This window comes from Pan paniscus, chromosome 12 (assembly GCF_029289425.2).
Source record: "Pan paniscus chromosome 12, NHGRI_mPanPan1-v2.0_pri, whole genome shotgun sequence".
Classification (NCBI taxonomy): Eukaryota; Metazoa; Chordata; class Mammalia; order Primates; family Hominidae; genus Pan; species Pan paniscus.
In genome coordinates this window covers 51,963,406-51,975,389 of record NC_073261.2, presented here as the reverse complement: position 1 = coordinate 51,975,389, position 11,984 = coordinate 51,963,406, and the positions used below count along the sequence as shown (strand labels likewise).

Genomic DNA, 11,984 nt, shown 5'->3' with positions numbered 1-11,984 from the left:
TTCATATCTCGAATCACTCTGTGCTTATGCAGGGCCTTCTCCTTCCTCCCCTACTGAAAGGAGACTCGAAGTTCTCTCTACAGAGCCAGACCAGCTGGCAGCCCTTATGTCTACCCCTTTGGGGGACAGGGGTTTCTCTAGAATGCCTCTGCAATGGGGCAGCTTTGGCCCTAATGCAGGGTCTCCTAAGGGTGGCGAGAGGGTTATTTCCTGAACCCTGGTTCTATCTTCTTCTAGGCCTGCAGGATAACTGCTCCCCTTGGGGTTCAGTGAGAGGGTGGACACCCTTGGAAGAAACTGACAAGAGACATCAGACTAGTTCCTAAGGCAACTCAGGTGTTTATTTCTGGCTAGCAGAGGGAGGGGCCAGTTACTACTGCCAGAGGCTCAGGGATCAGAGGGAGGCAGCAGGCTTAGAGGAGCGTGACCACACTTTGGGGGCTGAGTTCTTCATTAGCTGTGCTACGGTCACCTGGGGCTTTGGGGCACCTGTCTGGATGGGATGTTGCTCAACGGGAGGAAAGGTGCTACCTTCTTTGTCCTCTTGTTCAGGCACACCAGAGCTGAGCAACACCTGGGTGCTCCGGTTCCACATGCTCACACCAGGGGCCAGCTTCAGGGCTTCTGGCAGCAACACCGGCTTCCACATCACCTGGGAAGTGGCTTCAAGGACCGGGGGTGTGGTTCGAGGCCATCTGCCAGGATCCTGGCCCTCCCTGTCTGCCAGCTCCAGACCCTGTGGAGGCACGCAGGTCCGGCCAGCCCACAGCTCGCCCAGCAGCTCGGCCTTCCCCTCCCAACCGCTGGGCCACCTGACACTGGGCCACAGCTTGGGGCTGCGGCTGCGGGCCACATCAGGGAGCACCGGGTGTGTGGTGAGGAAGCGGATCCTGGAGTTGGGGAGTGGCAGCTTTGACTCGAGGGATGGCGACGATAGGCCTAAATTTAAAGTGGGGAACAGGAGTGCGGGGCCCGAGTCCAAGTCACGGAAAGGAATGCCTGGCCGGAGAGGGAAGAACGCTGCCGGGGAGACACGGGTGCCGGGGCCGAGGGCTTGGGGTTCGGCCCGGGACTTGGTCTTCTCGCCCCGCTGGCGTCCGCGGTAGGCTTCCAAGGGGCGTGTTTGAGAGTCTGGGACCAGGACCTCAGCCAGAGGGCGCACCCAGTGGCACGGGAGCCTCGCAGGGTCCAGGCGTTTCACGGCCGCCTTGCGGCGCATCCTGTGGTGGTGGGCGCTCAGCCGCACATCCGAGTGCCCGGCCGGCTGCTGCTGGCAGGACGCGGAGGGGCGGGTGGCGCCGCCCACAGAGGGGTAGGACACCAACACGCCCGAGGCGATGCAGGGCACCCCCTCTGACCTGAGTTCCAGCCGATCCCCAGCCGCGTCCAGTTGGGGCATGCAACAGTAGGGGTCTTCCAACGACAAATGGAAGCCGAGGGGGTGTCCTCTCCCGGTTGAGGCCTGGGGGCTGGCTACCAGGTACGGATCCAGAGAAGGGTCGGCATCGTCGGCAGGCGCCTCCTCCACCGACAGTTGGAAGCTCGCGCTCAAGGACCCGGCCGAGGAGAGGCCTCTAGACTGGCCGTCCGCTTCCTCTACAGGACCTCCGGGCCCTGCCTCCTGAAACAGCTCTGATGTGGGAGGAGGGGCCGAGGTGACTCTCAGCTGCGGAGAAGGCTCCCAAGATTCCATCTGCTCCTGGGAGCCTCGACCCATCCACGACCTTCCTAAAGGGATCCGGTCCACGCCCCCAGGGTCCTGGGGAAATGCACTCGGGCAGTGAGATGTCGGAAAGGGGAGAGCAGGAGTAATGGCAGAGGAGTCCGGAGAGGCTCCTGAGGAGTGTACTTCGCCTTGGAAGTTCTCCAGGCCCTCCGAGGTGGACGCGTGCAGCACGGGCACTGAACCCTGAGCCCAGGAGTCCGTCGTGCATGCCGAAGGCTCCTCGTCCTCACCCCATGTGGGGTCCTCAGCTACTGCAGATTCTCCCTCGTCCCGGGCCAGGAAGCGCCACTCGGTGATCTGCAGCATGGCCTCCCGGGCCTGGCTGATGGTGAATGGAATGCACTGCGGAGGCGAGAGAGGATCTCAGGTCGGCAGGGAGGGGCGGGAGAGGGAGACGAGTCTGAAGGACCCGGATCCCGGCCCACCTGCTGAGTCAGGTAGACTTTGAAAGCAGAGTCCATGACTCGAGCCAGCAAGTCGGCCAAGATGTCCCCTACGACGTCCTCGCCCTCCTCGAGGGCTGTAAGCGCCATCCACTCGGCCTCACTGAGCCGCCCAGGCACAATATCCACCTGAGGCACTGGCACAGTGGGCGGCCGCACTTTTTCCGCCTTGGACCGGGTCACCCCGCGGTCTCGGACCTGCCTCTCCTGCCTCTGTGAGAACAAAACAGGGCAGTCAGAGCAGGAAACCAAGAAGTGGAACGGAAGAGTAGCTATAGGCTAGGAGGAAGCTTTCTCAAGTTGTCTAGTGGGAAGGAAAAGGGCCAATTGACGAAGAGCCTACTATGTGACAGATACTTAGTAGATGTTTGACCTAATAATTTTCATTAACAGGCCACTAACCACAATTGACAGATAAAGAAACTGAAGTGGGGAGGCCGAGGAAGGAGAGTCACTTGAACCCGGGAGATGGAGGTTGCAGTGAGCAGAGACTGCGCCACTGCACCCCAGCCTGGCGACAGAGCAAGACTGCGTCTCAAAAAAAAAAAAAAAAAAAGAAAAGAAAAAGAAAAAGAAAGAAAAAAGAAACCGAAGTCTGACAGAAGTTAACCAACCTTGCTTAGGAGCACACAGTGAGCAAGCCCAGACAATGTGAAGGTTTAACTTCATGGCCCTTATACCAGAGCAAAGTGTTCAAAATTCTTGAGTGTTCAAATTACTTGAGAAAGACAATTCAGTAAACAGTCCTGGAATTATTGGTGCTATTTAGAGTCTTCTCTACATTTTGTTTTCCAGAAAAGGATTTTTTTTTTTTAATTCAAGTAATTGCAAATAGGAAACCAGAGGGGGAGCCCAGGCTGGGACAAATCATGGCTACCCCTCCCTGACAGACCGGGGGGAGCAGGTGGCCCCTACATGCTTTATGGTGGATTTGGGCCCCCTTGCTCTCTCTGCTGCAGCATCCTAGGGGCAGGGCCCCGACTGGAGTAGTCAGTCACCCAGCCTGCCATGCCCCAGCCCCTCTTCTCCACGAAGAGTAACCTGGGGGAGGGGATCGTGGGCAGAGCAGGAGGCAATGTGGATGAACATTTGGCGCTGCTAGCAGCAGCAATGACAGATGTCAAAGAATGGAACATTGAACCAAAAACAAAACAACTGTCCAGAGGTAGTTTGTGAACAAAGAAAAAATGGAACCAGAACCTGGGGGGGGGTGGCAGGAGCAGGAGGGCTGGGAGTGGGAAGGGTGAGCTCCTTGTTATTGGTGCCCCATCTGAGGAGAGGAAAATGGCCAAGTGGTAGAAGCAAAGTAGGGTTGGGGGAGCAGCCCCAGCCCACCTCAGGTAGCTGCCACAGGGCTCATGGGCCTCACCTGGACAATAGGTGACTGCATCTCCATCACTGCAATATGTACTCAGATCCCAGGCAGACGGTAAGGGGGCTGGGGCCACTGCAAAGAGGGAGTAGGGGACTCACACCCCTCCCGCTTTCCTGTAGCCAATGGGGGCTGTCCAACCTAGTGCAGGGACTAGGGAAGGTGGGGAAGGATGAAAGGTGTGAGCCTCATGTGGTGACAAAGATAGTTTGGCTGGGGGAATGCTGGGGGCCAGCACCCCCCTCCATTGGCCACACCTGCTGCTGCCAGGACAGTGGAGTGGTGTGTGCCAGAATGGGGGCTTGGGCCCCTTTTAAGACCAGGGGAACCCTCCCAGGCCCCTCTATGGGAAGCCAGAGGCAACAGTGGAGGAGCAGAGAAGTAGCTCCCAAACCAAAAGCCCAGAGAGCAATGTCACCACCAAGGGATCAGGGACGCAGCAGGTGCAGGGTGCGGCTAAGCGGGACATTAGCCTTGTCCAGGAGGGCACATGTGTATGAGTGGGTGGACGGGGGGAGGGGGGGGTAGGGATGGAAAGAGGCCAGGGGAAAAGTCCTCTCCACTCAGCCCATAGGGACCTGCAGCGGCTGGTGTGTTGTGTAGTGTGGTGGTGAAGGTGCAGGTAGAAGATGAGGGTGGTGGCTGGAGGCGGTGGTGATGGTGGGTGTAGGGAAGGGGTGGGGGGTGGGAGGTGGGGGGTTGGGAGCGGATCAAAGCTGTCCAGTCCCAGAAGGAAGCTGCTCCTCCAGTGAGGACTCCTGCGAGATGCCCTTCTCTTCCTCCTTCTCCAGTTTTTTGGGTCTTCCCCTTGGTTTCCTTCCCAGAGTTGTGGTGGTTTTCCGGGTCTTGGCAGCACCCTTGTTTTTGCTTCCCTTTGGTCGGCCCCGAGGTCTCTTAGGTGTTGGCACTTCGCTGAGCTCCTTCTGACTCCCTACCAGCGCTGTCCTGGGACTCACCGGAGGCTGCTTGCGCGGCCTGCCACGGCCTCGCTTCTCAGTGCCGTCCTTTTTCTGCTTGGAGGCCAAGGGCTGGCTGGACTTCGAGCTCGACTCGCTCATCTTCCCTTCTCTAAGGACTAGGTGGAAAAGTGATGGCTGGGATGGGCGAACTCAGCCGCTGGCCTGCGGTGCATGCTCCGGTTTGCCGGGAGCAGCGGTGCTGGGCGCTGAGGACAGGCCAGTCTCCACCGCAGCCGCCCCTGGTCGCAAATGCGGATGCCTTCCTGGAGCCGCGCCAGCGCCAGAAATAGCCCAGGCTCGGAGTCCCACTTAGAAGAGCGCAGCCCCGGCTCAGGGGAGCTTAAAAAGTTCTCTACATTTTTTTTTTTTAACCAACTATTCTTATCTCCATTTTATGGTAATTTACCCAGTATCATACAAGTAGGAGGTAGTGAAGTCAGAATGCATTCACATGCAAGTCTGTCTGACTCCAGAGCCTCTCAAAGACATTTGCAACAAATATGAAAAAAGATAAATATCCCCGAGTAAATTAAAAGCTCATATAAAAAAAAAAAATGGCCGGGCGCAGTGGCTCACGCCTGTAATCCCAGCACTTTGGGAGGCCGAGGTGGGTGGATCATTTGAGGTCAGGAGTTCCAGACCAGCCTAGCCAACATGGTGAAACCCCGTATCTACTAATAATACAAAAATTAGCCAGGCATGGTGGTGGGCGCCTGTAATCCCAGCTACTAGGGAGGCTGAGGCACGAGAATCACTTGAACCCGGGAGGCAGAGTTTGCAGTGAGCTGAGATCATGCTACTGAACTCCAGCCTGGGTGACAGAGCGAGACTCTGTCTCAAAAAAGAAAAAAAAAAAACTAATAAAATAAAAAATAGAAGAAGAAAAATGGCCAGGCACAGTGGCGCACACCCACAGTACCAGCTGCTCGGGAGGCTGAGGCAGGGGGATTGCTTGAGCCCAGGAGTTCAAGTCCAGCTTGGGCTATATTGCAATAAAAATTTAAACTATAAGAAGAAAAACCATTTAAGATCCCAAAGATAAGCAAAGGACATGACATTTCACAAGAGAGGGACTGTAGATGACTAATAAATATAGTATTGACATTCTGATTTCTAGTTCATCAAATTGGAATTATTTTAAAAACAAGAATACTCAGCATTGGCAAAGGTTTAGTGTGATACCATGCTGCAACAGTATGCATGAAGACATTAAAAAATGTTTTCACTTCTTCAACCCTGCAATTTCCGTTCTATAAATACAACCAAAAGGCATTTTCTGAAATGAAGATAAAAATATATTCTCCAACAAATTCTCTGCGGTATTTTTATAATAGCAGAATATTGAAAACACGTCTTTAAAAAGAGAATAAATAATTGACTATGCTATATATACTGAAATATTATGCAATGATTAAAGGTAATCTTTTTTTGTTTGTTTGTTTTTGTTTTTGAGACGGAATCTCGCTCTGTCACCCAGGCTGGAGTGCAGTGGCAAGATCTCGGCTCACTGCAACCTCCGCCTCCCAGGTTCAAGCAATTCTCCTGCCTCAGCCTCCGGAGTAGCTGGGATTACAGGCGCCTGCCACCAGGCCCGGCTAATTTTTTTTCTATTTTTAGTAGAGATGGGGTTTCGCCATGTTGGCCAGACTGGTCTTGAACTGGCCTCAAGTGATCTGCCCACCTTGCAGGCATGAGCCACCAACCCAGCCATTAAAGGTAATCTTTAGAAAGAATTTGCAATGGCATAAAGCAAATGTTTATGATGTAACGTTAATTGAAAGAAGCAGGATACAAACTTACACATCAATTATGATCTCATATATGTAAACCACTATGTGTTCAACAAAAGGAAAACTTCAAAATGATAACAGAGGATACGTTTCCTTCCTATGCTCTTTTCTATTTTGTAAGTTCTCTACAATGAGTTTGTTTCCTTTTGTAATCACTTAAAAAAAAAAAAAGACTAGTCCCCAAAACTCACTTTAGAGACATAAAAAGTTTACAAACAATCTCTTGGGAGCTCCCTCAATTCCCCACAACAGTCTCCCTGAACCTGGTTCCTTCCAAAATGTACTTCCAAATGTGATCTTCCCAAACCTTTGCCTATTGCCCCGCTAAAACCTTGTCTCATATCTGTTTCCTAAAATTCATTATCCCCCCAAATCTGCTGTTTCCTAAGTCTTGCAGAACTCAAAATCCCTGAAGTCTCATTAACCCTATCCACCAGTGAGAACAGCCCTGTAGCAAGCACCAGGAGTGGCCCATAGCCCAGGCCAAGCTTGACTAGAGCAGGGCTGACTGGACTGAGTAAAGAGAGTTGGTTCCTTAGACCTCCCCTCCCAGCCTCGCATCTGACACCCGTGATGGTGACCAGAAGGGACAGAGATATTTTTGCACAAAGGCTCTTCAAATCCGTTTTCTTTCTTCTTCTTCTTCTTTTTTTTTTTTTTTGAGACAGTCTCTCTCTGTCACCCAGGCTAGAGCGCAGTGGCGCGATCTCGGCTCACTGCAACCTCCGCCTCCCGAGTTCAAGCAATTCTCCTGCCTCTGCCTCCCGAGTAGCCGGGATTACAGGCACCGCGCCACCACATCCAGCTAATTTTTTGTATTTTAGTCGAGACGGGGTCTCGCCATGTTGGCCTGGCTGGTCTTGAACTCCTGAGCTCAGGCAATCCTCCCGCCTCAGCCTCTCAAAGTGCTGGGATTACAGGCGTGAGCCATTGAGACCGGCCCCGTTTTCTTTATTTTAAAATTGATTGGCTCTTAAACAATTTGACTTTCAAGTGCAGTCTCTGAATTATTTAATATATTTCTTCCTCTTGAAATTCTCGAAATAGATTTTTTCTGTTATCTTCCCTCTCTAAATGCTTATCCATTTAAATACGCACCACCATGTAAGAGACTTACTACATTCATTAGCTGTTTCAAAATCCACTTCCTGTTCTCGGGCTCTACACCACCCACTGACCCTTTCCCTCATGGCTTGAGTGTAACAAAGCGTTTGAGTGGGCACCGTGCAGGTGTAGGTTTTCTGCCCGAGTACCGACGTGGCTTCCTTGGTCATCTAAACTCCCGCGCGGTGGGCGGGAGCAAGTAGGGGCACTGGGCGGCCCAGAGCCAGCCCACTGTTCCCGACACCGACCTTAACGGCCGACCCTGGCTCTGGCGCATCCCCAGCTGAACTGAAGCTCACCGAGCCTTCGTGCGCCATCGCCAACGCGGTCGCAGCAACGCTGGTGTTTCTGCTGCATCCGGGCCGCGAAGCCACCTAACAGTCGCCTGGGCAACCACGGGCTCGGGGTCGCTCGCCCCGCCCACAGTTGCCCCGGCAACCGCGCCGCCCGCGGCACGTTCCGGCCGCTCACCCCGCCCAAGGGCCGTGCGTACGTGCGTCGTCTCTATGGTGGCGGCGGATTTGGAGGGACCCTACGAACCAGGAGTCAGGCGAGCCGATCTGGGGCTGCAGGTGTTACCTCTGATCTAGGCCGGGGGCTTCAGGGATCCGAGCCGAGGGAGAAAGCCTTGGGGGCTTCATCACACTTATTTGGCTCGCGGGCTTGGGGCCATCGGGTGGTCCTGTGTCATCCCCATTCCTCCTCTGCGATTCCCCCGTCGCCCCCAAACAGCCCTGGGACTCCCCTGTCTTGCTCCTCGAGACCCTCCCCCATCACCGTCCTCTGGGCACCCCATCCTATGACCCAGTCTCAGGCATCTTCCGAAATGCTCGATGATAGCCGCCCTCGGGCATCTCCGCTGCGTCTGTTTGTAGCGCGCCTGGTGATTCGGCTGCACCCCCGCACAGGATGTTCCGCTGGGAGCGCTCCATTCCCCTGCGAGGCTCGGCCGCCGCCCTGTGCAACAACCTCAGTGTGCTGCAGCTGCCGGCTCGTAACCTCACGTATTTTGGCGTGGTTCATGGACCAAGCGCCCAGCTTCTCAGCGCTGCTCCTGAGGGTGTGCCCTTGGCCCAGCGCCAGCTCCACGCTAAGGAGGGTGCTGGAGTGAGTCCCCCACTTATCACTCAGGTGAGGCATGGAGTTGGGAGTGATGTTGCTGAACCCAGTCCTACCCCCAGCCTTTTCTCTCCAAACCTTCAGGAGCAGGCATGTCCTAACCTCAGAATCTCCCCAGGCATGTCCTAACCTCAGAATCTCCCCTCTCCTGCCGGGCGCGGTGGCTCACGCCTGTAATCCCAACACTTTGGGAGGCTGAGACGGGCACTTGAGGCCAGGAGTTCGAGACCAGCCTGGCCAACATGGTGAAACCTCTTCTCTACTAAGAATACAAAAAAAAAAAATAACCGGGTGTGGTGGCGTGCACCTGTAATCCCAGCTACTTGGGTGGCTGAGGCAGGAGAATCGCTTGAACCCAGGAGGCTGAGGTTGCAGTGAGCCGAGATGGCGCCACCGCACTCCAGCCTGGGCCACAGAGCAAGACTCCATCCCAAAAAAAAAAAAAAACTCATCTTCCCTGCTTTGATTTTCTCCCTACACTGATGCACCTCCCTCCAGGTCCACTGGTGTGTCCTCCCCTTCCGAGTGCTGCTGGTACTCACCTCACATCGAGGAATACAGGTAAGAAGAGGACTCTCCTGCTTGCCCCACCAGAGCCTTCTCAGCTTCCCTGCCAGGCTTCCAGACTTTCCCACTTGCCTCTAAACACTTCCAGACTTTTCACATGCTTGGCCCACTCACTCTTTTTCTATTTCCTATCTTCAATCTTTCCATCTTTTCCAGTTTCCAAGTGCCACCTCCAGTATCTGCCTCTTTACTAGCTGTATGTCCTTACACTATTAACTTCTCACTCTCACTGTTGTCCTCTGAAAAAATTAGGATAAAAATAGTACCTACATCCCAGATTTGTTTTGAGGATTAAATGGGCTAAGGCTAACACGGATATGTGAAATAGCAGAGGTCAGTTGGGTTATGCCCCCTGGTTCTTGCCCCGGTCTTCCAGATGTACGAGTCCAATGGCTACACCATGGTCTACTGGCATGCACTGGACTCTGGAGATGCCTCCCCAGGTACCTGCAGGACCAAGTGGGGTGGGGGCAGGGAGTGTTTGCTAGGGCTGCAGGAGGGGATATTTCTGATCATTCTCCCCTTTCATATTCAGTACAGGCTGTGTTTGCCCGGGGAATTGCTGCCAGTGGCCACTTCATCTGTGTGGGTGAGGGAGCCAAGTGCAGGGCATGGAGGGGTGCTGGGGCATGTGGGCTGTGGCCAGGAGGATAATGAGGGCCTGAGGAAATTGTGGAAAGTTAGAGGGAAGGGTGGAAGTGGAGTGGAATCAGAGACTCCAGTAAACCATGGAAGGGTTCAGAGGGTCAGGGTGGGATAAGACGAGGCTAGTGAATGAAGGGGCATGGCCGTTGGAGCAGTGAGAGGGGGTTTTGTTACTAAGGTTTCTGGGATGGAGTAAGTGTTGAGTATGGTGGCTGGAGACCCAGGAGGGTCAGGAAGTCATCACTGGAGTACTGGTTCTGGATACAGGAACGTGGTCAGGCCGGGTGCTGGTGTTTGACATCCCAGCAAAGGGTCCCAACATTGTACTGAGCGAGGAGCTGGCTGGGCACCAGATGCCAATCACAGACATTGCCACCGAGCCTGCCCAGGGACAGGTGAGTGGACTTCCCCTACCCACCTGGGAGCCTTCCCCACCCTGGGAGGCAGGGGACCTGGCTTTGAGTCTTGGCTCTGCCACTAAACAGGTGGATGGCTTTGGGCAAATCTGCATTTTCCTAGTCTTCAGCAACCAGGTTCAGTGATAAAGCCAGAGATACTTTACATTTATGTAGTATTTTATAGTTAACTAAGACTTTATAATACTGATGTGAAATGAGGAGTTGGAACAAATGGTTTCTAAGATACTTTCCAGCTCTGAAATGTGCAGCTTCCTTCTCTAGGGCAAGTCCCATCTATTCAGGCCCAGCTCCAGTGCCATCCATCCTCTCCAGGAAGCCTTCCCTATATTCTAGCTCCCACTGATGTCTCTTAGCTGAAACCTGAATTGGCACTGCCCTCAAAAGACAACTCTTGTCTCCCCAAGTAATTTGCAAACCTCTTGAGAACAGGGTATATATTTTCTTATTCATATTCTCCATTGTACCTGGCATAGGGCTAGGCCCATAGGCTGTGTTGGCTGCCTGGTGTTGGGGGTGCAGGGGCCCAGGGTCTAGTCATGACTGTGACTGGTTCACTACAAGACCTCCAGAAGGTCATGACACTGTGGCCTCAGTTTTATCATCCATCCAGCGAGGCAATTATGCACCCCCTCCTAATGTTATTGGGGGATGGGACTCCATGAAGAAATTCAAGGAAAGCAGTTCATGCTTCCCAAGGGAACCCTGGTGGTAGGGGTGGTTTCTGATGGGTCTAGCTAGTGAGGGCTCCACACCTTGCCCTTTCCCTGGAGAGGCAAAGATGCACACACTGCCTCCCTTCCCCTCCTGCCCTGTATACAGGACCATAGCAGGGGAGAAAGGAAAGGGTTGATCTTGCCTTTCCCTTCAGGATTGTGTGGCTGACATGGTGACGGCAGATGACTCAGGCTTGCTGTGTGTCTGGCGGTCAGGGCCAGAATTCACATTATTGACCCGCATTCCAGGATTTGGGTAGGTGAGGCAGAAAGGGTAGAGGGCTTCCTGAGATAGCTTCAGGCTGGGGAGTAGGATTTGATCTGGGCAAAATATAGTTGGGTGTCACCCTTGCAGAGTTCCGTGCCCCTCTGTGCAGCTGTGGCAGGGGATCATAGCAGCAGGCTATGGGAACGGACAAGTGCATCTGTATGAGGCCACTACAGGAAATCTACATGTCCAGATCAATGCCCATGCCCGGGCCATCTGCGCCCTGGACCTGGCTTCTGAGGTGGGCAAGGTAAGTCTCCTCTGTTCCTACATACCCTTTTTCCTGGCAGTGGAATGTTGAGAGAACACCACAGGCTTGTCTTTGCAACTCAGTGTAGCCCCCTCCCCTGGGGCACCTGGACTGGGGATTCCAGCTTATACCTGTCCCGTCAGGGCATTCTGACTCCCCCTCTTCCTCCTCCACAGCTACTCTCTGCAGGTGAGGACACCTTTGTGCATATCTGGAAGCTGAGCAGAAACCCAGAGAGTGGCTACATTGAGGTATGTGTCATGGGGTGGGTGGAATGGGGGGGCCCAAGCATGGGGCAGCAGGCCCTGACGAGCCCTCTGCTCCCCCAGGTGGAACACTGTCATGGTGAGTGTGTCTCCGACACCCAGCTGTGTGGTGCTCGATTTTGTGATTCCTCAGGCAACTCCTTTGCTGTGACTGGCTATGACCTTGCGGAGATCCGGAGATTCAGCAGTGTGTGAGAAGAGCAGCCTTCCTTTGTCCCTGTGGTATTCATAAAGTACCTGCTCCACCCAGCCTTTGTCTGATTACTCAGTATCACAGTCATATTTCACAGCTGGTGAACTATGCTCCAGGGATGATGTGAGGCAGGTCTAGACCAGGCAGAGA

At 53.9% G+C, this 11,984-nt stretch overlaps 3 protein-coding genes across 15 annotated transcripts; 1 reads left to right on the top strand and 2 right to left on the bottom strand.

Annotated features, from left to right (window-relative positions):
• Positions 1-315: 315 nt before the first annotated feature.
• C12H2orf81 (chromosome 12 C2orf81 homolog) lies at positions 316-7,859 on the bottom strand. 3 transcript variants are annotated; one of them, XM_034953414.3, is made up of 3 exons: positions 7,643-7,859; positions 2,152-2,382; positions 316-2,068 (listed from the first exon to the last, which is right to left on the bottom strand). In XM_034953414.3, the coding sequence occupies exons 1-3, from the start codon at positions 7,709-7,711 to the stop codon at positions 395-397; spliced, it is 1,974 nt and encodes a 657-aa protein (XP_034809305.1). In that variant the 5' UTR covers positions 7,712-7,859; the 3' UTR covers positions 316-394. The 3 variants fall into 3 exon arrangements, with proteins under 3 accessions (XP_034809305.1, XP_008960958.1, XP_024783293.1); XM_008962710.5 differs by having other exon boundaries at positions 7,694-7,858; XM_024927525.5 differs by lacking the exon at positions 7,643-7,859 and adding an exon at positions 3,539-3,694.
• Positions 4,252-7,770, bottom strand: LOC112438880 (high mobility group protein HMG-I/HMG-Y-like). The gene is made up of 2 exons (XM_063594844.1): positions 7,408-7,770; positions 4,252-4,616 (listed from the first exon to the last, which is right to left on the bottom strand). Exons 1-2 carry the CDS (start codon positions 7,562-7,564, stop codon positions 4,252-4,254), a joined length of 522 nt encoding a protein of 173 aa, XP_063450914.1. The 5' UTR covers positions 7,565-7,770.
• Positions 7,854-11,890, top strand: WDR54 (WD repeat domain 54). Of its 11 annotated transcripts, none has more exons than XM_003810342.4 (10): positions 7,855-7,966; positions 8,303-8,525; positions 9,012-9,074; positions 9,457-9,523; positions 9,616-9,669; positions 9,993-10,120; positions 11,013-11,113; positions 11,213-11,375; positions 11,552-11,626; positions 11,705-11,890. In XM_003810342.4, exons 2-10 carry the CDS (start codon positions 8,304-8,306, stop codon positions 11,834-11,836), a joined length of 1,005 nt encoding a protein of 334 aa, XP_003810390.1. In that variant the 5' UTR covers positions 7,855-7,966; position 8,303; the 3' UTR covers positions 11,837-11,890. The 11 variants fall into 11 exon arrangements, with proteins under 11 accessions (XP_008960955.1, XP_003810390.1, XP_054963762.1 ...); XM_055107787.1 differs by having other exon boundaries at positions 8,270-8,525; positions 11,775-11,890; XM_024927527.3 differs by having other exon boundaries at positions 7,860-7,966; positions 11,775-11,890.
• Positions 11,891-11,984: the final 94 nt, after the last annotated feature.

Excerpts from the sequence above, each read along its gene's own strand:
- LOC112438880 (XM_063594844.1), bottom strand. The coding sequence starts at position 7,564 with ATGACCAAGGAAGCCACGTCGGTACTCGGGCAGAAAACCTACACCTGC. Across the intron at positions 4,617-7,407 it reads TGAAACAGCTAATGAATGTA|TCCTTAGAGAAGGGAAGATG; the intron begins GTAAGTCTCTTA and ends TTTTCCACCTAG.
- C12H2orf81 (XM_034953414.3), bottom strand. The coding sequence starts at position 7,711 with ATGGCGCACGAAGGCTCGGTGAGCTTCAGTTCAGCTGGGGATGCGCCA. Across the intron at positions 2,383-7,642 it reads AGCCAGGGTCGGCCGTTAAG|AGGCAGGAGAGGCAGGTCCG; the intron begins GTCGGTGTCGGG and ends TTGTTCTCACAG. Across the intron at positions 2,069-2,151 it reads AAGTCTACCTGACTCAGCAG|TGCATTCCATTCACCATCAG; the intron begins GTGGGCCGGGAT and ends TCGCCTCCGCAG.
- WDR54 (XM_063594841.1), top strand. The coding sequence starts at position 8,304 with ATGTTCCGCTGGGAGCGCTCCATTCCCCTGCGAGGCTCGGCCGCCGCC. Across the intron at positions 8,526-9,011 it reads GTCCCCCACTTATCACTCAG|GTCCACTGGTGTGTCCTCCC; the intron begins GTGAGGCATGGA and ends ACCTCCCTCCAG. Across the intron at positions 9,524-9,615 it reads CTCTGGAGATGCCTCCCCAG|TACAGGCTGTGTTTGCCCGG; the intron begins GTACCTGCAGGA and ends TTTCATATTCAG.